At 38.7% G+C, this 23,790-nt stretch overlaps 1 protein-coding gene across 1 annotated transcript; it reads left to right on the forward strand.

The window, feature by feature from the left end:
- Nucleotides 1-10,695: 10,695 nt before the first annotated feature.
- On the forward strand, nt 10,696-22,295 carry LOC149779844 (caprin-2-like). Its single transcript, XM_089936273.1, has 2 exons — nt 10,696-11,006; nt 21,770-22,295. The coding sequence occupies exons 1-2, from the start codon at nt 10,739-10,741 to the stop codon at nt 22,192-22,194; spliced, it is 693 nt and encodes a 230-aa protein (XP_089792399.1). The 5' UTR covers nt 10,696-10,738; the 3' UTR covers nt 22,195-22,295.
- Nucleotides 22,296-23,790: the final 1,495 nt, after the last annotated feature.

Genomic DNA, 23,790 nt, shown 5'->3' on the forward strand with positions numbered 1-23,790 from the left:
GCCTATACCTGTGGATGGGTTGGAATTGAATGATCCCGTAGACACAAACATTCTCAAACACGGACAGGAGAACGATAGTTATTGCCTTGAAGTTGATCTGGATTATCCAGACGAGTTTCACCACACGATTATCCACTGGCTCCAGAAGCTTTGGTTGTATCTCGCGGATCGATGACCCCATACCAGTATGCGATTCGTGGACGAATACAAAACGCAAGATTACCGAAATCACCAGACTTTTCCCCAAATATTCAGACGGAAACAACTATGTAGTCGACGTAAGAAACCTGAAGTTGTAATTGGGGCATGGAATGCGCCTAAGGAAAGTCCACTGGGTGTTGAACTTTTCCAGCGTGACTATGACACCGTATATACAGATTAATATGGATCTGCACACATAGGCCACGAACGAGTTTAAGAAAGACTTATTCAGACTGATGAACAATGCTGCAGAGGAGAAAACTATGTGGAATTTCCACAAGCGATTCCGTGTTGATATTGTCCGTGATAATGAACAAGACAACCTCATTCGATTAATTGCGGACCCGGCTTTTCAGTCACGGAAAATATTTGACGGCGAATTCGTGGTGGTTCACACAAAGAACGCCAAGCGGAAGTTTGCAAAACCCATCTATGTTGGCGTATCTATGTTGGACTTGTCGAAACTGCACATGTACGAGTTCTACTACGACAAGATTTAGCAGAAATACAGTGACAAGAATGAGTACACGGATATAGACTCGCTTTTGTTCCAAAATAGCTCGGTCACGATGTATATCAACATGTCAGAGTTGAACGAGTATTTCTGTTTTGTTAAAAAAACTAGGAACAGCTCTTAGAAATTCTTTATCTGGATCGACTTGTAACAGCAGAAGCCATATTAGTGATTTGCGTGTGTAGATAAGTTTAAGAACACCGCAGCACTCGCTGAATCTTTGGACGTCAACGATTCAGCTTATGTGTGTCTAACGGAAACATCTACGCTATTTAACGCCTAATTATATGTACGTCTGTGTATCCGGTCATGTGGACGAAACAAAGCATCAGCATAATGAACTTCGTTGAGTGTCCTCACATCAAACCATGCACGAGAATGTTTCTTTGTGCGGTGGGTAAATCTACCACAGCACTTGCTTAACATGCCACTCTCAGGCAATCTCATGAGTGATTATTGCCGTGCCCGCTAATTTTTCAACGGCTGCTTGACCATACCAGGTCGGGCCATACTATATTTTAATTAATGCCATCTTGGAGACTTTTTTATTCGTTTATATTTGTTTATGATATCAATATATTTTACCTCCAATGAGCGGACTTTGTCCACTAAGTGGCACACTAGCGACAACCAAGTGTAATCTTCGTCTTCATACTTCCTCTGATGATCCATCTGACGATTCTTTCTCCGACTGTAGGATTAATGGCGTTCAAGCCATGGAAGATGAAATCTATATCAGCACGTGACGCGTAAGGACATCACCTGATGTTTTATAAGCAAGATCGTGTCGGTAACATGCAGCATCGACACAATTTGTAAGCGCTTCTGTAGGCTCATACCGATTATTTGAATCAAGTCATTTATTGAGTCAAGTTCCAGTAACACAGTATATGTATCTGGGGATGATCGTTTCACTAGGATACTTACTCTATGGTGTTCTATGTAGCTTTGTTGATGCAGCAGCGTCATCACTGCTGCCGACGCTTCATAAGTTCCCACAAACGTGAACTTCTTTATGCCAAGCCGAACACGTGTTCCAGCAATCTTAGCTCAGAAATTACACGTTTGAGCTCGAGTTGGATTTGCAGTACGAGTTTTCATGCGGCATCACATACAATACGAACACGTAAATGTGTTATATAACAAATGACCTTCAACACTGCATTACGAGAAAGGACACAAATCTGTCATTGATATTTCCACGCAGGCGAAACCCAAACTACTCAAGCAAGGTGGCATGTTTCCAAACTCAAATCGCACATTAACCTTTCGCCCGGTCGGATCAGGGAAAACCCTCGTGTCGTTAAATATGATTTTGAGATGATTAACTTTGTATCGGCTGTACATCATTGCACCTCACAATGACGATCTACCATGTCATGAAGCAAGTCGTCCCGCATTGATTTCTCTTCCTCAGTCGATGAAGCTCATACTATTGACGACCTTGATTCGGATGAAGATAACCTTGTTGAGTACAAGCACGTGTGAAGCTTGAACATCAAGACAACCCTACGAGAACATTTCATGTGGCCCACACAAGAACGCAGACATAATTTATGTGATTCAACGATAAGCCCGCGTGCCTGTAATGATCCGTGAGAACTGCAACATGTTAATGATATTTCGCATCATTGACGCACATGGTTTGGCAAACATTCATTGGACTTGGTGTGTCACTGACTATTGGTTGAATGAGTTTCGTAAAATGTTTGCGGAGGTTATCCAGGATTCGCATAGTTTCCACACTACTGACTTGACTCGCAGTCTGTCTGCATGTGTACGTGTGATGATTATTGTTCTTTATTCTGCATGTGTGTGTGCTTCTAAATATCAATAATCACACACACACACACACACACACACACACACACTACCTTGACTTCCACTATGACAGTGAACAACAAATAAATGGGCCATGACAAACGCCAAGCTGCGGGAAAACTTTGTTGGGGCTTCTTTCTACAACTGCACCTTTAATTTCAGTTAAGAATTCGCGCTGCAAAGTATTTTCACTCTTAGATCTGTTTGCAGGATTTTAAAATCATTGTAGAGATATTTAGTTTTGTATACTCAGTCATTATAGGACGTACTTGTGTCACTAAGGAAACAAAATATAGTACATTACTGCAAGGTAGATCTTCTACAGTGTCATTTATGAAAAAAATAGAAATTAAAATTTTACACAAATTTCTACAAACTTTTTTTAGTTTAATTTTAAAAAGAAATAAAGTAACATACAAAATGTTGAAAGTATATCACAAGATGGTTATTGAATGACGATTGAGAAATAATGTGACTTTCGTGTGGCAGAGATATAATATACATGTCTAGCGTATGCCGTATTAAAAATCAAAATCGGATGCGTTGATTTTAAATGAATTTTAGGACAATAATTCATTTCATCGATTATACAAAGTGAGCTGTGTTACTTAGCTTTCTTGTAAGATCCACAACCAGGATTTGTCTTTCTGTTCAGAGCAGCATTGTCGAAATGGCATTTTACTAAGTGCAAAGTTCATCTGAACTTAGGATCATTTTACACAACATATAGTCCAAGTCAGTTTCTTTTAAGAGAGAAGTATTTTCCCTTGGGTTGAAGGCAATCTTTTCGCGTAGTTTAAAGCACAGACTAATAGTTATGACCATAGCGCTGGACAGTACATTGGGAATTTGGGTTTAATATTAATACAAATTAGGATTCACGACAATAACGCTGGACAGTACATTGGGAATTTGGGTTTAATATTAATACAAATTATGATTCACGACAATAACGCTGGAAAGAACATTGGGCTGAATATCCCGGATAAACCGTCCTCAGAATGTAATAAGGTTATCTGTGCTATCAACCAGCAAATCGATAAGTCCCAATGTAGCCTTCATTACTTAGTCAAGTTGTTCGACATTGCGAGACACAGGGCAAAGCCGCAATGACTTCGTCACTAGCCAGCACATACAAAATAACAGTTAAATTTACAATCTCTAATACCTGTTTCAAGTTGCATTGATGATAATATGTTGCATTACTTATTGAAAAATTAAATTAAATTAAATTTGGGTAATATCATTAATTTTTAAATACAATTTTGGAACTTTGTCGTAAAAGAATTCAACGACTGTATACTACTTTTATCTTCAATGACAATGCTCTTATACATACATACATACATACATACATACATACATACATATATATCTACATACATACATACATACATACATACAGACAGACAGACAGACAGACATACATACATACATACATACATACATACATTTGTATATTTTTGTTAGTTATTTTCTCCATGATTACATGTTATGTATAATTGTATTTTTGACTTGACCGTGTCCAACATCAAGTTCATGTTGTTCCTGACTAAAGACACTTACGTTTTATTTTGGTAAACAAATAATACAAAGTTATTTTTTTAATGTAGTGTGGGTTAAATATTAGGATTATTATCGATAGAAGTAAACATATTTTGTAGGGTCTGGGTCACGGTCATTGGAGTCACCCCATATAAATACCAAGTCTACTTGATGTTTATTACATTCTATAATATAATTTTAGCAACAGAATCTCCCAGAATTTAAATATTTCATTAAGTCATATTATTTCCAGAAAATGCTAATTTTAATCTAGGTCAAGCAAAGGGCTTTATGATCTTGTTTATCTAGAAATGATTCATTTGTGCTGTAAGATCTTGAGGCAGGATCGTTTGTATTGTTGTGTTCAGTATTTGATCTGGGTGAAATTGATTATCCAAATTATTTATTCACCGGAAATAAAAAGTGATTTTTAATAATATTCTTGGACAGAGACATTAACTCGAAATTATAGTGAATTCAAAGAAGAATATCTTGGATTATATTATTGTGATTCATCACAATACTGTTGTCACATCACCACGTCATAGGCCACTACTTGTACATAAATACCTTCAGCGTCGGATCTTATTTCGAACACCACTGAAATTTAATTAGAACTTTATTCATTAGGACTGGTGATAGAACTTTCTGAAATATTTTGGTATTTAATTCGCATTGCTGTAAGTTATTTTGAAATTTTCACTTTGTATTCTAAGTTAATAAATTATTTGTTGAATTTTACAAAACCTGCTGGTTCTCACTCTTTTCTATTATTTATTTTTTAAGACCATACAGTGGTAATATGATCTCAAGAGCTCTCAAGAGTACAATTTTCAGAACGCAAAATAAATCTGATTCAGCCGTACAACATTAACACCAAGTAGCATGATTCATATTAGTGGTCACTAACGGTATTCAACGTTCAGTGTTGGTCACTGCTTGGACTGACTGCAAGTTTTAAAACATGCTGGTGAATATGATTCGATGACCAATTCGATAACAATCTGAAACACCATACGCTGAATTGAGAAAAAATATGCTAAATAATTGAAAACTGTAACTTTTGCTCAGCTGTACTCAAAACCAAACTAATTAAATGGCGATCAGAGGTTACCCCCATGAGAGAAATATGCAAAATGCCCGTGGATTTAACGGGAAATGAAACTTTCCATATTAGTAATCCGAGTCTTCAGGTACTGTACTACGCTCTGGTAAGTATGACTTTTGACATACAGGTAACGTTGGTGATTGATGGGATTTTTACGTTGGAGGTATAGCTTCAAAACAATGTACGCATGATGGAATGTAGAAGAACATAACGCTTGAATTCTATGATTTCCATGTATGTGCTTGTTAAAACCACAGTGTATGTTATTTTAATATACCTCAATACCTGTCAATGAAAAATTAACACTTATAATGTTTTGGATATATTTTCCCATCAGTTACTTTGCTGATTATAGAATCGTCCTCAATTTGCACGTGCAAGACGCAACCGAGTTCATACATCCGTGTGTGAATAAATGCTTGAAGATAGTGTGCAAACATAAATCAGTGTTTTAATTCAGATGCTGTGCAAACTATCAAGTAGAGAGAATGAATAAGAGAAAGAGAGAATGGTCCCTTCAGAGGCTAAGCAAGATTCGATCACGAATGTTACAGGTAAAATGGTGTCTATACATTATTTGAATAAGTTGGATCAAATATTATCAAAAGGGCATTTTGACAATTTCTTTGAATGGATTAAATTAGGAACATTAACAAAACAATTTTGGAAGAAATGACAGATCAATGAAGAAGTTGAGACATTAACGGAAAATTACTAGATTTACAAGTCGAATATGATAAGATGAGAAACAAGTGGAAGCATTGTAAAATAGAAACGAAGACATCTTAAAGAAAAGATGATGATTATTAATGTAAATATGCTGCTGTTTAAAATGATGGACGACTAAGAGCAATACTCAATCCAGAGTTCGCAATATTTGGATCTACGGAGTAGATGATACAAATGATAAGGAAATTTTGAAAGAATACTGAGAGAAAATGACAAAGTTATTTAGACACAATCTAACGGTTACATTCTCATGTGAAGATAATAATACATTCATAGAGAGGTATATTTCATGAAAATTCAGATAGAATTATTGTCTTCAGTAAGTTAAAAGATTAGTCCGGACGAGGTACTCACTGTAAGCCTTTTGTGAAATTCACAAACGAAAGAAAAGGTAAATGCTCCGAGGATATAGCAGGTTTGAGATGTTGAGACAAAACTCAACGCGCAACTAAAGACTAACATATCAGGAAAATCAGAAAATTCATAGTAAACAAGAAACTGATCACGTTTATATTTTGATACACTACTGATACATGGTGAGGTTAAATAATTTCAACATATTCTTAGTAAATAATGAAAAGAAGATGATTGAGTACTACTTTTCTTGTACATGTTGTACCTCCAGAAAGGGTTGCATTTTGCAAGGAAATAAATCTTACATTTGGTTCCCTTGTTTATCTTATTATCTTACTATTCCTATGCATTTTTCCGAGGCTCCATCGGGTACAATCAATTATCCCTCTCACTATGATGGAACATGCCTCTGTTTTGTTCCGAAATTTTACATGGATTTAATTCTGAAGTGTGATTATTTTTCTCTTCTGGGATTTAGTTACTTTTCCTTGATTGATCTGTGCTTGAATACTTTCGATTGGTTTGTATCCACGATATTCATTTCTGTTCCACTATCTGGATTTATCCACGATATTCATTTCGGTTCCACTTTCTTGATTTATCTATGATATTCATTTCGGTTCCACTTTCTTGATTTATCTATGATATTCATTTCGGTTCCACAGTTTGGATTTATCCACGATATTCATTTCGGTTCCATTATCTGGATTTTTCCACGATATTCATTTCGGTTGCACTTTCTGGATCAACTCTAACCTCAACAAAGCCTATTTTGAATTGGACTGAATACATGTTTTGTTATTTAGAGTGTCTCAAATATGGTAAAGGGACTAATCCGTTATAATAATAATAATAATAACATCCATACATACATACATACATACATACTTAGAGAGTGCCGTGTTTTTTAAAAATCAGAAGTTGATTTATTCATTTTGTTATGAATGTTGTGACGATTCATTTCATCCATTTTATTATTATAAAGTGGGCGGTGTTACTTATTTTTTTTTATTATAATATTCACAGCGAGGATTTGTCTAAATGGAGATAGTGGAAGTATCGAAATAACATTTTTGATATACATTGATCAACCTTGGTTAGAACTCAAGTACTATTTATACATGATATTTTCAGATCCAATTCGACATCGATTTAGCTTGAGATATCTTTAAATCGGTTGAGTTTGCAAACATTTCGTATAGCTTGAACAGGCCCAAACTAGAATTTAAGTACATAGCGCTGGACTGTCATAAACATCCAGGATAAGCTTTCTTCGAATTGAAACAAGGTTATCAACCATCAGAATGATAAGTCACACGTTAACCTTCTGCACGGAGTAAAGTTTTTCGACATTGCACAAGACACAGAACAATTACACAATGACCTTTCGCGGATTAAGTTACAAACTAACATGAAAGTATGTTCCACTGCGGGTTGTGATACACGTAAATATGATGACAACCGCTATTTCAAATGAATATTGTTATCTGCGCTGCCTTCCGCGAGCGATGATAATGATTAGCCGCGTAAATATAAACAATACATGGGCGAACTTAGGTTTGGTAACATTGAATATCGTGTACAGAATTATGACACCACACTTAAAAAATTAAACAAAACTAATTCTTATTTTGATGTTTATATGTTGGCATTGAATAACGGCTTTATGCAAAATGGTTGTCCGCCACAAAAAAAGCGCAGTACAACATTAATCTGTTGAAGCTGAGCGGATGGCCCAAATGTGAAGCATTATTACGTATGGAAAAATAATCTTTCCCGGTTACTATAAGACAACCATAACTTTACCAGCAATGGAATATTGAAAGTCGTAGCGGACAATAATGCCAGAACCCGGCATAAAGGTTTTGAACTTTGCAGTGATGCAAGAAAAATGAAAGTTCACTATATTATGTACGCGAACTACGAATGCTTCACTGTTCCCATGAGAACTGAAAGTTCCAACAATGTTCAGTCAAATATATCGCAAATTGCTGAACATGTCCAATGCGGGTTTCGTTTCATTGTTGTCAGATGTGAAGGAACGGCTGAGCACCTAATATTGTATCGTGGACAGTACTCAGTTAAAGTCTTTATGAAATCGCTCTAGGCTACTACGAAATGGACCCAACAACAGCTTTCTTCGCCTGCATATATGATTATGACCAGTGATGGTATTCATGCGTTTTTCACTGCCACACATTTCTGGATCTTTTATTTTTAGTTTGACACCAATGGCAGAGATAAAACGTTCGTGATCGCCGTCACATCACTATTGCACCCAGAGGAGGCGCACACATCGCATATAACCTACAGTTACGAATTTATCCAAACAAAATACGAATTCCATAACGTGCACGGGGATGATGGCCACAAAATTATGCCAGCAGTCTCACCGGCATAGAATGCATCAATAAGCCTCACCCTAAATACCATGGAAAAATGACGTGGAGGTTCTGACAACTATACCTTGTTGATTTGCTCAAGTTTCTGAATTCAAGACTAGACAATCTCGTGAGCAATTTTGCTGCAACAAGCGATGATTCTTTTCAAAACCATAGATTAAGATAGTGAATGTGGCCAAGGTTAAAGTAACTTACCACCAAAATAATCTATCACTGTGAGTACAAGAGCGACTGGAGTAAGTTTGATGAGACAGAGTTATCACTGATTGAATCATTCCATTCTTCGTGGTCTCGTTTAAGTATTGAAACAATGTCTCGTCCACGTTTAATTTTCAAAACCGTGCTGAACATCGTGATCTAAATTCTCTCCTGGACGTGTTACTGTTCGCGTATGTGTTTAAGATATTTCATGCTTTTGCCATGCGAGAATACAATCTCTCACACACTAGTTTTCGTAACGGGAAATGGCCTGCTGTTATCAAAAATGTGCTTTCTGATATTGGCCAGCCTATGTTTGTGAAAGTTGTTATCCGTGGTGGGATTTCTATGCCAAGCCACCGATACCCTCGCGCAAACAATACAAATGTCAACCTAGATATCACAAACATTTACATTAAGTATCTTGGCGCCAGCAATCTTAATGGTTGGGCAAATATGCAGCCCATACATGTTGTCGGGTTGGAATGGATTGGTCCTGAACACATAGACATTCACACACAATGATACGAGAACGAGAGATATTTCCTTCAAGCTGGTCTGGAATATCCAGACGAGTTTCACCACATGATTATCCGATGGCTTCAGAAGTTTTGGTTGTGCCTCACGCGTGGATCTGTATGCAATTCGTGGACGAATCCAAAACTCAAGATTACCGAAATCACAAAACTTGAACCAAATCTTCGGACTGAAAACAACTATGTAGTCAACGTAAAAAACCTGAAGTTGTACTTGGGGCATGGAATGCGCTTAAGCAAAGTTTACTGTGTGCTAGATTTTTCCAGTGTGAATGGATGGCGCCGTATATACAAAATTAATATGGATCTGAATACATAGGCAACGAACGAGTTTGAGAAAGATTTATTAAGACTGATGAACAATGCAGTGGAGGAGAAAACAATCTAGAAGTACTTCAAACGAATCCGTGTTGATCTTGTCCATGATAGTGAACAAGACACCTCATTGGATCAATCGCGGACCCAGTTTTTCAGTTACGGAAAATATTTGACGGCGAATTCGTGGTGGTTCACAGAAAGAACACCAAGCGGAAGTTTGCAAAACCCATCTGTCTTGGCGTGTCTATGTTGGACTTGTCGAAACTGCACATTTACGAGTTCTACTACGACAAGATTTAACAGAAATACAGTAGCACGGACATGGCGAAAATAGGTTTAGTAAACAAATTTGAAAGTAGTGAGTATCAGAGAGACCATCTACTGTTTAGTAACACCCACAAAAACGTGGTTGATACGTTCAAGGATGAGCCCTCACAAAAGTCAATCGAATGGTATGTGGGACTGTGCTCCAGAATGTACTCAAGTGTTGTAGTACCCGACATAAACATTAAAAAGTGAAAGGAGTTCCCCAGGTTGTTGCTGAAAAGATCTCAAATATGATGAGCGTGGAATGTCTACAGCAGCGACGCAAATTTATATCCGCGGCAAAATCTGATCCTGTCAAAGAAAAAAATGAATTGGTTTATATCGCAGCACCAGTTTGAGCTTGTTATAGATTGACACCAAATAACGGATATATCACAACATTCGCCTTGTTTTAAACACAAATTAATATTCATGACCAAAACGCTGAAAAGAACATTTGGCTGAAAATCAGTAGAAAATAGTATTTATGACCATAACTCTGGACAGTACATTGGGCTGAATATAGCAGTACAAATTATTTTTCCGGTCCATAACGATGAGCGGTACATCGGGATGAATATCCAGGATAAGCCGTCCTCAGAATGGAATAAGGTCATCAGTGCTATCAACCAACAGATTGATAAGTCTAAATGTAACCTTTCTTACTGTTAAGGAGTTAGGTTGTGCGACACAGAGCAAAGCCACAATGACTTCGTCACTAACCAACAAATACATAATAACAGTCCTGTTTTGTGTTGTTACGACTAGAGGGGAAGGTGATGTTGACAAACGACTTCTCCTTCATGCTGAGACAGACTTGCTTCAATTGGTCCAAACAATGAAGACAGAAATTGACACTTTGACTAGCACAGTCCGCATCATAACCGACACTCTCAACAGCTTGACCAACACAGTTTACAATCTCACAACAACAAATCAAGCACAGGAGGTCAAAATAAAGGCACTAGAAGCAGGTATCTATAGTTACAATCGAGAATAGATCAAAACAGAATGTATTAGTGATAATTTTGTTATATGATATTGTTTGAGAAAAAACATCATCAGTCAGATATGTTTGCAAATGCTACGTTTCGTGTTACTAAAGCATTCGATATCCTTCACAACGTTTGCACTGGCAATAGGACATCCTCGTTTTGCAGTGGCATTCTGGGACCAAGTTTTGAATCTTGTACAAATATACAGCGAAATGCGAATTAAAGAACTAGTCTGTGGCACATCGAAAATAGCGATCGGCTAAGTCAAGCATCTAGAAGTTACTATTTTCAGAAAGAAAAAAGAAAATCGTGTCCTAATTTCTTTAGATATGTCTTGCTTATTACTCAGTTCTAACCACAAAACGAATTTACCATATAAATAAATCCCTCTTAGAATTAGCTGATCTCGAGCGTAATCATTTTTATCCTTTATTATTGTGATGTGATTATGACGTCTTCTTATTTAATCAGACTATGCATATAAATTATTTTAAGTTTAGCAGGTTTATTATGCATAGAATTATAAGACATTAAATTACAGAGGTATTCTCCGCCTGAATTTTGGAGGAGTTATTTTCTTATATCATTTCAAGGATTTAGGACCTGACATATTACGCATGTCTAGAAAAGCAAGCATTGTAACTATAAAATCAGTACGAGCATATTCCTAGCTGTCTTTAGGCCATTTTCGGTTAAATGGCAAGAACAGCAAATTTCAAAGACTCTGAAAGTGATTTAATTTCCTGGAATGAGATTTTACTTTTAAATGTTATTTACAAAAGATCTGATTTCCTACGTTAGGAAAAACTCCACACTTTGAAAGCATTTCAGTGTCTCTTGGTAAAATGTTGTATATATTTAATAACATCAACTTAACCTTGATGGCATCCCACTGTATCCCGTCACCATAGAGCGTTATGGCTGTCTCAGTTTTCGTTGATGCTTTTATCTACATTCTAAACTAAAATTTATGCAAATACACACGACTGATAATATATTACGAATAAATCGGATGACCAAAGCACATCAAATACACATTTGGCGTATTTACTTTCATGTACGATTTTTATATGTGAAAACGAGAATGACTTTTCATGAAAACTGAAAATTATATCCATTAATGAACGACGTCATTTTCAAACAGATGCCAGAGAAAAGACATCTCATTTTAAGTGAAAAATTAGCGATCTTTGACATAATGAGTAGTTGTAATTATACACATCACCTTGCGTCCTTCTTTGGTAAGTGACGCACTCACACAGAAACAAACGTTCGCACAAAACCACAGGAGCTCTCGTCTGGGTCATTTTGGGAGGGTACGTAGTAAAGGTAGTATATCGGTTGTAGTATGGTAGTATAAGCAGGTGAGGGGGTATCCAAAAAGGGACCACATGGGTATGCACCAGCAAAATATTTATTTAGAGACGAGGAGTGTCTATGCTACACCGATCACAGACATGAACGATAGTAACATGTACCTATGGGATGAGGAGGTCAGAAACGGACAGAATGAGTAGAGTTGAGAAGAGGATTAAAATATCACCCTTTAAGTGTGAAGTGACCCACGACTCTGATGACAATACAGGTGAATTCTATGATTATAACCACATCCAGGAGTCATTTGAGTATTTATTTCCAGTAGCGCGTAACATTTATTTCATCAGGGCTCATAAGCTGAATGTGGGCAGGGGAGAACGGCGACCTTGGAGCAGAACGCGCTGGTAACAACAGGCGGAGCACTGCACAGCTCAAAAGAACTTGCCAACTGCACCAAGAGTAGTCAAGATCTTTGAACTGACCTAGTCCTTTGCGAGGTAGACCAATCCATTGCAGCTGCCTTGTCGAGAATCGGGTCGCAAGCGCCATCTGCATATCTGCCTGTAACTTATTATGGGTCCCTCCTTCTTACTTGTCGCGTGGGTCGAAGAAGAGCCTGAATTCTTCCTCTAAAACAGAACGACCAGTAAATCAGATATTCTATTAAGTCGAAAGTCTTTATTAGTCGTAGTTCGGGTAAACCCGCGTTATCTGACATCCAGCTTTCATCTGAAGCACCCTTACGATGGTAATGAGGTTAAAATAGATATTGATGTTTACCAGGACAGTTATATAGTCTCTGTGCTGACGTGATCATTGAAACGGTTGCCGATCAGCTCGCATATGTTTAAGGCAATTGTGCCGTCAAATCGCAACTTGACTAATTGGGGTTATCTTTATCTAGGGAGCGAGATACGACAGAGCATATCCTTTTGTAAAAATCAAGTCTTATTCCCTCTGATGCAGATGAGAATGGGCTCTTTATACAGCCACAGCGGGGGAACATCGACAATGTCTGCATCGTCGCTCTTGACCATGCGAGTCATTCAGAGGCGTTTGCCCTGGGCGACTTTCATCATATTAGGACGTCATGCATGGAGCACACGTGTCCAACCACATGCCTCAGCGCGCGATACAGGATGCGGTTAGTGTTTAGAACTAGTCCTTGGTAAGGGACACACGCTGTCATTTCTCAGGCATCGAGTGTATATCTTTATGCCTTGTGGCTTAATTTGTGTGGTTGGGCAGCTCTTCGACTACTGTCATTCGCTCTTTAGTCGCTATTAGCAATGTTTTGCCCGATCTAATTATAGTTGTAGTTAGTGACGGGGGCCTTGAATTACCGACTGCTTGACCAAGTCGACGTGCTCCAGTTTACGTAGTAGATCGGGATCAGTCTGGAGAAGTCTTTCTGGCTAATATGCAGACCTTTTTCCATGTTCTCCCCGCTCTACTGGGTGTTTGTGATCATACCCTAGAATGACAGGGTATTATGGCCGCATTGCAAGAAGTTAAGTATGTTGGTTTGGACCTCAAGCGCCCGAGTCACGGTAGGAGTCCAAACGGCAAGTTTTTATATCAATTTTCGTTGGTGATTTTGCCGGTAGCGAGAGGGTGAGCTTTGCGCCAAAGATGAACTTTCTCACGTCCCTGCATAAGCCTAACAACGTGAATCCGGGGATGACACAGGAAACGTTATCGAGCTTGTCTATCAGCCCTTGTATCGCGAAGCACAGATCGAAGTTGACATAAAGGGCGGTCATTGAAAGAGTTTGGGATTTCTCAACCGCATTTCTAATGCTTTTTAGGGTTAACTGAACCTCATCGGCATTTCTTATACCGTTCTTTTTTTTACGAACATCACCGTTAGCCTAGTGCTGAGGACGTGGTAACCGCTGTAGGGAGCCAAGTAGTGGATGATATGGTGGTGGAGACATTGACGTGGATTGGGCAGGCTTCCACCTGGTGGTTATCGATTAGATAACAGACGCAATGAAACAGCGCCAAAATACTCTTTCAATCGAACCCACCTTCCAGATCTGTTCTACGAAATCGGTAGGGATGAAATATCGGGATGGGTCCAGAATCAGGAGGTCAACGATGGCCCTTTCGGTTGGGACTGTGGTTTAAGTATGAATAGTATTACAGCTCGCAGCTGATGTGGTCGTGTAGCAGGGGAGCCTTCATGTTAAGTGCTGTTTATGTAAGTATTTAAAAGAGGACAGTGCGTGGTCTACTCCAAGAAAGGGAGTGGTGCAGGTCCGAGCCCATGACCAAGTTATTGACAAAAGTGGCGCGCGTCCCTTCATTTATTTGGTTGGTATTCTAACTGAACATAGTCCACAGTTTCGATGGCATAGTTATGGCTGCCTTTAGGATCGGCATGCGGAGGTGTACTTGCATGGCTGACTTGATCTTTCCCACGATCGTTTAGATCTCTCTAGCTGTATGCCTTCCTCAGGTTCTTCAGTCGCTTCCACCCTCCGCGGGCTTAAGCCCACGCTTTCCACTTTTCGTTTCACTTTTTTCAGGAACTGCTCCCATATAAGGTCGTAACATCTTGATATTCAGGTAACTTCCCCACACGCCCACCTTTAACAGATGTGAGCTGTTGGTTTCGTTTTGAGTGAAGGATTCTTGTCACAGCCAACCAATAGCAGATCCCTCCAGATTGTTGGGAAGGAATGACAGCGGCGACTTTCAATCACGTGGATATTATGGCCACTCGGTTCGTTAAGTTTGTGCACTATTGTATCCTTTCCAGACCTATATTCGCAGGTGGCAGTAAGATCAGTGGTGGTAATGCCGTGTGACACTGAGTGAGGCACGAAAATGATATCGTTTGTGGGTGTCGTGGAGGAACATGAGCGCCTCGGTCATTGAGGACAGATCGGAAATCTGACAGTGCTGCCCTGGAGTATGTATCACGGTGAAAAGCACCCGTGTCCCACTAGCTACTGCCAGATTGGCACCCAGCTGGATGGTGTCAGCAACTCGAAGAGTGGCGAGGTGCCCATCACGCGCGCACATCAAGAGCTGTTGTACTCATGAACATGCACGACCACCACAAGGCCGATATTGACCTGGCCAATGACCTAAAGGCCAGTGCTATATTTTTGAGTGATTTAACTCTGGGGTCTTCTATTCAGCAGATAAATTCGATGAGTCAGCTGGAGGATGCTCATTCTTAAGCTGTACCCCATATAGTCCAGGTACCGGACGAATGAGAAGATAAAGGAGATTCCGTCCTGGGTCTTACGTGGGTCTCTGCTGAGTATGTAGCTTGTACGTATAGAACTACCTGCTCTGAGGTCTTATGGCCACCTTCTTGCAGAAGCAAAAGCGTCCACAAGCACGTTCACAAAATCACGCATACGATGGTCTATTGGCTGGATTCGTCACTATTTGGGATGTTGGTTCCCAAGCAGCATCTTGGGTCGGTCGGGGATCGATGATAAAGGCGAGGGACTCTCAAACTCTAATTAGCTTCTCTGGTCGTTTTGACTTGACTCTGATAGTAAACATATTGGTTACGACCCATTATTTAGTGTCCAGGTGTAGGCACATACACTATGCGATTGGGATTCCGTTGTACTCGACCTGGAAATTTTCCCAAAATATTTTGTTGGCGAAGCTTCAGACTGTGTGACCTACTGGAATGTACGTCGTATTGCAGAGGTGGGCATCGTCCACCCCTTCCTGATAGATATCCTCCTCCTCCACCTCCGACTTGTCTACATCGGTGTACAGGAGCAGGAAATTGGACCCGTAACGTGCCATTACCTGGTTGCGGAAAAGTATACGTTAAATATTTCCAATGGTTAGGTCAACATTTTGGCGAATGGACAGCCACAAGGTTGCTGCATCCTGTTCATTTATTCCTCAGGCTTGACCCGATCAACGCTGCTGAGATTCCGCAGATTTTATATTTTCTTGCCAAAGATGAAATTTTTAAGCAGTTTAAATCAGTCATTATCAAACTCGCTTGGGGAATTTGATATACGGTACCACCCAGGATCTAGCACTGGTCAAGTTCCGCTCTCGGTTTATTTTGGTGATGCACATCCCGTTGCTTCTGTAGAGATGGTGGTTCTGATATTGAGCGATGTGTCACTCTTTATCGATTGTGTACAAGCTTTGCACAACCTGTAAAACAACATCAGAGCTATTTACTTAGGTCTCGCTCGTAGATAAATAACCACTCTTTGGTGAACTCTGGCGGATCGTTACCGTGGGCTTTACTGAATATTCCAAGTCTACGTCGAGAAGGTAGCTCTTTGAAGCGTCTGGGGGTTTGCTATTTAAACGATTTTAAAGCTCTTCAAGGTCTGCCAATCAAAAGTTTCTAGCCAGTTCAAATATCCTTCTCATCACCAGCCATGGAGGATTTTTAATTATCGTGAACTATTCAGCTTAAACACTTAGAGGGGTGTTACTCCAGCCATTTGGGGAGGTTGGTCTCTGTATGTCACTTAGTTAACCATAGAGGTGCCCCATCAGGTGACTCTCTTGAAAAAAATAGGTGCAGACAATGTATATCTGCATCTCAAGCTCTACGCCATCGGTTTTCAGAATGGCGTACCGAATCATTGCAGGGGTGCTAAAGTAGTGGGTTGGATCTATGCCCTAAAACGTTCGAAAAGAGGTAGCTATGTAGGTTCTAAAAAGGGATGGACAGCTATCCGGCCCGAACAGCCGGACACAACTAGGTTTTGCACAACCCGTAAATATCCGACCCGACCGGGTTTTAATATAAAAATTTGAAGTTACCGGGTTGGATTCCAACGTACCACCGGCAGTAATAAGATAAAAAAACATCTTTGTTTTGTGGTTGATATAGGCATAAGAGAGGGGGAGGGCAACCAGACGAAATGGGATCGCTGCACAGGGTCTAAACAGGGCATTAAACTAAAATGATGACAGCTATAACAAACCGCATCGTTGTGAGCAGAATACTTAGCATTGCATATTTACAATCGCTATGTGTCTGTACAGTTATATATTTGCTTAACAAAAAGCCCATTTCTTTGCAAACTTTCGTCTTCTTTTTTTCTTTATATGGTTGACGATACTATTTGCCCATCTTTATGGATAAACTATGATATAATAATAATAATAATAATAATAATAATAATAATAATAATAATAATAATAATAATAATGAGGACTTTGTATAGCGCCTAATCTTTAGAAGCTCTAAGCGCTTTACAACATTAGACAACACATATAAGATAAAAAACATATAATGATATGATTACAAAAAACAAACACCGTGAAATTAAAAAACATAAAAAACATGCGGAAAATATTTAAGGTAGGAAACATTATTCAGTCTTTTAAGTTTGTTTTTGCAGTTGAAATAAGTGAGTTTTGAGAGCCCTCTTGAATGTGATTACTGTGTCTTTGTGTCTAAGTTCAGTGGGCAAATTCATTCCACATTGCTGGGCCCTGGTATGCAAAAGAACGCTGTCCATATGACTTTGTTTTCATAGCGGGAATAATGAGTATACAATTGTCAGAAGAGGAGCGTAAGTATCTTGCTGGTGTGTACACATGGGTGAGGTCGGATAGGTATGTTGGACTAGAGTCCGACAGTAAAACGTAGCACAGAGAACAAATTTTGTGTTTGATTCTGGATCGAATGGATAGGCAGTGTAGGGTACAGAGCAGCGGGGAGGTGTGCTCTGATCGTGGATACTCTAAGTATGATCCGAACAGCTGTGTTTTGAACTTTCTGAAGTTTCTGGAGCAGATATTGAGATAAACCAGACAGAATTGAGTTACAATAGTCCAATCTTGAAAGTACTAATGAACACACAAGTGTTTTAGTGGCATCAACTGAAAGATATTTGCGAATTGAGCTGATGTGTCTCAGCTCAAGTTATGCAGCCTTGCATATGTTCATGACATGTTGGTGCAATGTGAGAGTACTGTCCAGAGTAACACCTAGGTTTCGTGCTGATTGTGTGAATTTAATGTTGGTGTTGCTGATATTTATTGTTTGAGGTAAAGGATATGAATGAGAAAGTCTTTGTGTTGTGATCAGAATGGCCTCAGTTTTATCATCATTCATCTGCAGCTTGTTACATGTCATCCATGATTTCACATCAGAAATGCACCTCTCTACACCTTGGATGGTAGCATCAACTTCAGTTGGGTGGCTAGATTTGTATATTTGGGTGTCATCAGCGTACAATTGGTGAGAAACTGGACGATGATCTATGACACTTGAGAGCGACCGAGTGTACAGAATGAAGAGAACATGTCCAAGAACAGACCCCTGTGGAACATCACAACGTAGATCAACTGGGCTGGAGTGTATTCCATTTGCAGATACAAGTTGTGTCCTGTTGACCAAGTAGGCCTTGAACCACAGTAAGACTGTATCATGAAAGCCAAATACATGCTGGAGACATGCTGGAGACTGTGAAGTAATATGTCATGGTCTATTGTGTCAAATGCTACAGAAAAATCAAGGAGAGTGAGGACTGTAATCTTTCCGATATCCAACGCAGAGAGAATGTCATTAACTACTTTTAGAAGAGTAGTTTCAGTACTGTGGCAAGAGCTATATGCAGATTGTACATTGCTGAAAAGACTGTTTGAATTTAGATGAGATACAAGCTGGGATAGAGCAACCTTTTCTAAGATTTGTTATATGAATGAGAGATTAGAAACTGTGCGGTAGTTCTTAAATCATTATGGTCTACTGTTGGTTTCTTCAGCAAAGGGTTTACAATGGCAGTTTTGAAAAATGATGGGAATACCCCGGATGAGAGAGAGGTATTAATAACATCAGTTAGTGAAGGCAATACTGGATCTAAGCACTCAAGCAGCAGTGATGTTGGAATTGGATCAAGTTCACATGACTTTGGTGCACTCTTCTTCAGGATTGAACGTACGAAATCCATAGAGACAGGTTCAAATGCTGCTAATAGTTGCCACTCAAATTCTGTAACCCGACTGTATGGTGACGACGAGTCAATTGAAATTGTGGTGTCAAGCTTATCTCTAATGGTTTGTACTTTGTCACGGAAGAAATTTGCAAACATGTACGGAAGGTCGACTGGAGAGAAGGTAGTTGGAAGTGGTGTAGATTTATTCCTTGACATTAGCTTGTTAGTAATCTCGAAGAGCTCTTTGCAGCTGAAACTTTCCATGATCTTAGTAGTGTAGTGGACTGATTTCGCTGCATGGACTATATTTGTAACATTCTTCTTAGCGGCTTCATAGATTTGCTTATGAATAGTGAGTTTGGTGGAAAGCCAGAGCCTCTCAGCTTTACGGCGGTCTCTTTTAGCAGTGCGAAGCTGGTCTCTAACACTGCTATACCATGGAGAACACTTCTGAATTGATACTCTGCACTTGGTAGCTGGGGCATGTTTGTCAAGCAATGAACGCAGGCAGTTATCAGGTTTTTCTTCGGTAGGAGGTAAGCAAGTTGTTAGGTTAGCTTGGATGTCGTGCATTAGTTTGGTTCTATTTATCATACGGTGGTTTCTCTTAGTAGCAGATAAAGGTGGAGAGTTAGGGACTGATACGTCAAGATGGCGTATAATGCAGAGGTGATCTGATGCAAGGTCATGGGATACCAGGGAGGACCATAGAATGTTATCATCAGGTTTATGAAGAATCCAGTCTAAAATTTGACCATGTTTATGGGTGGGTTGGTTAACTGACTGTTTGAGGTTGAAAACATTAATGGAATCTATGAGTTTTGATGTGTTTGAGTTTCCAAGACAGTCAAAGTGAAAGTTGAAATCTCCAAGAATAATCAGGTTGCCACCTATCGAATTTCCATAGTCAAGAAGATTCGGAAACTGCTCTAAAAAGAGAGAGTCAGCCAGCTTGATTTTTCTACTAGGAGGAGGTCGGTATAGGCAGAAAAAATGAACTGACCTTTTCTCCAGTGTGAGTGTGGTTTGGACTAGTTCAGACGATGTGTGGTCGAAATTGAATGTTGTGGTGTGGTTAAGACGTTTTATCATGGAGTTCTTTGTGATGACAGCAATTCCACCTCCGCGAGAATTACGGGGGAACGACTTGATGGAGTAACCAGTGGGTGTTAGATCCGCACACTTGGGCTCATCGCCTGATGTTTTTAGCCATGTTTCTGTCAGAAAAAATACGTAAATTTTCTGGTCGTTGATAAAATTAACTATTTCTGTGCGCTTTTCCGGTGGTCCTACTGAATGGGCATTGAATAATGCAATGCGCAGAGGTATTTCTTGGATAGCTGACACAAAGGTTGACGAATTAATAGGGATTTGAATTAGGTTATCTAAATTAACGGTCGAATTGTTTTTAAATTGTTGAGCCGAAATAAGGGAGATAACTGGAATTCTTCTTCCTGTTCTACGCCGGCCAGCTTTGAAACAACGTTTCTTTTTTCGCTTCTGTCTACATGTAGGTAATGATGAATGTAGTCCCAGTTCGTTTAGTCTAGAGCACAATGTAGTGTGGAGAGCCAAGGAGTGATCATTAAGAATATAAGAATAGTTTCAATATTTATAAAGGCAGCTATGATGCTTTCTTGAAACATCACCAATGGCGGCCGCAGAAATTTTTTAGGGAATAACATTTACTGGTCAGCCATTAGGCACATCCACCCCCTTCACGCTATGTGCAGCGCCCATGAAAATCACTCTTTCCGTTTATTTTCACTCCTTCTGGTAACTCTTAAGTATAGGAATTCATTGCCTTATAAGTATTCGTTACAGATTTTCTCGTAATGTAATAATTAATACAAATTACTGGCATTATTTCATTTTTTTGTCATATCTCATTATAATTTAATCATTAAACACATTTCAATACCTTCACTGTTTTGTCCAGGAGAATATCTATCTATCTATCTATCTATCTATCTATCTATCTATCTATCTATCATAAATACATACATACATACATACAAATCATACGGCGAATAACAATCTCTTCAAGTGCACTGGATCCAGCAAGGGATCACGTGTGTCAGGCATTGATTAAGATAAATGTAATATCTGACAACGAACAGTGCGAAACTAGTGTCTAACTAGCCTGAGCGCTTTCGACACTTTAATGAGTCTTTTTCAAAGGCAAATGTAAAACATAGACACGACAAACAAACAAAACAGAAAAACGGCTATGTTTGCAAAACTTTACATTGCTGTTTTCACACGAAATAAACCTTTAACTTTACTATGTTTCAACTAGTTTATTTCAACTTGTTGCTGATATCATTATATATATATATATATATATATATATATATATATATATATATATATATATATATATATATATATATATATATATCGCAACTGCTCTTTTTTTAATATAACCGTTTTCATAAGGAAGAATATTGTTTTTTGTTCCTTGATGGTGAGAATAAATAATTAGAACTGAATAAGTCTCATGCGTCATTTTTTCTTTTATTCTTACAGGATCAAGTAATTTACCAGCGTTCATGGCGGTTCTATCTGGAGATCTGTCACATTGTTCGCTTAACCAGCATGTGGTGTTTGACAATGTCATTCTAAATGTTGGTGACGTGTACAACTCGCTCCATGGAGTCTTCCGTGCCCCCATCTCTGGAACGTATCAGTTCAGTCTGACCTTGTCAGTACCGAACAATGGCGGTCAGTATCACGTTGTTATCAAGAAGGGCAAGTCCGCCACAGTTATAGGATATCTCTACGCTGATCTCAGCACGTTATGGATTGAGAGGAGTACTTCGGTCCTCACCCAGCTCGAGGAGGGAGAAGACGTCTGGGTAGCTTGTGTTTGGGATGAAACCCATATTGTCGGAGGTAGCGACAATATAGGAAAGTATCATTCCCATTTCTCGGGTTTCATTGTCAGTCGTTAGTTTTGTATCTGATGTTTGAAATCAAATGTTTGCAAGCTGAATCATTCAACAATGTAAAATGAACCAACAGACTTTGTCTCAGCTATTATCAATATTCCCTTTCATTCTTCACTTTAAAAAAAAAGAAGCACATCTACTTGTCACTGAATTGTGAGTACTTAATGTCAATGTATTATATATGAACATAAATTAATGGGTTTCGTTGCCTCGCACAGTAGTGCCCTACGGTGTTTTATTTTCCAGCGTTAGTTATTTCTCATGATGAGTACTGACTATAGGCAGTTTTAAATTGATAAATATTATAACTGAACAGACAAATTGAAATCAATTATACATTAATACTTTGAAAAACGATTAGTGTTCGAGTTCTTATAATTCGGTGATGTTAGTCTTGTTGGACACGGATTCATGTACAAACATGGTTGTGACGAAGGCAATTTACGGGCGCTCATGCGTAATGCATATTAATATATCCGTACTTCGCCAACATTAATGACGTTCTTATGTAAAGGGAGATAATTTAAAGGAGATGGTGGTAAGTAAAGTGCGAAAATCTTTTCTAAATGCCTCACGTAAACACAGAGTTACCTCCGGTTCAGTATAAAGTGCAGCAAAATAACCTATGAAATAGAAGTGATGATGCATTCAAAACGTTTCCATGGATTAAGACATTTCTAAACAAGTTTTGAACGGGATTATTCACATTGCTGTGATTGTCAACCATGCTTTCGAAGGAGGAACCTTTAATCTTGTTTGATCCCGTTATTCTCTTTCTTCGTCATGTTATTGCCTTGAATGAAATGTAACTGTTTTCATTCATTACGTGCTGTCAACTCCGCCAATCCCAATAGACATGGCGGGTTTGAAGATTTGCAAACGTTGAATTGTCCAGAATACTTCGTGCAAAATACAAAATCTCTAAAAATTGTTTCATTTTTTTTGTCGATGACAATATGTTGCATTTAGTAGTTGAACAATTTTGAAAGCAATAAATCGAAATACATTTGGGCGTAGTCGCTAACCCTTTAATACAATCATCGTCGACAATGTTACACCTTTCTCTTGTTATCTATTTATATAAGCAATACATGTCTAATATGTACCGCGTACAGCTGAGATCAAAAGGGAGCGTTTATTAATCAAGAAGAAAAAAAATGCAAGGCGAATGATTTCTTCCTGCTTATAGTAGCAGCTGGGCTTCGTTTCGATATCAGCTCGAGGATTTGTCTAGATCAACAAAATTTGGAGTCGCGAATTGATATTTTATATCGCTGAAATGCTATATTTGGCTATAATCTTACATATTTAGGTGCTGAAGATTTATTTTTTCTTTCAATATTTTGACTTTGGTTTGGACACCTATTAATTCACCGGCTTAGGAAACCTTTCCAGTTGGGAAAAAAGAGGGGATTTAAACAAAAGTTCAATTAATTGCAACTAGGGAACAAGCTAGCAAACTAAATGTAAGGAACAATAAGACCAGATGTCTTTGACATGTCTTAACTACCCTAGTATTCGGTAAAGATATCTGTCTTATCAAAATATATTTAGCCTGAAAATGACATCACATAAATAACTATATCCTCAAGCTAGGAT

This window comes from Sinohyriopsis cumingii, chromosome 16 (genome assembly GCF_028554795.1).
Source record: "Sinohyriopsis cumingii isolate HCF-2022 chromosome 16, ASM2855479v2, whole genome shotgun sequence".
NCBI lineage: Eukaryota > Metazoa > Mollusca > Bivalvia > Unionida > Unionidae > Sinohyriopsis > Sinohyriopsis cumingii.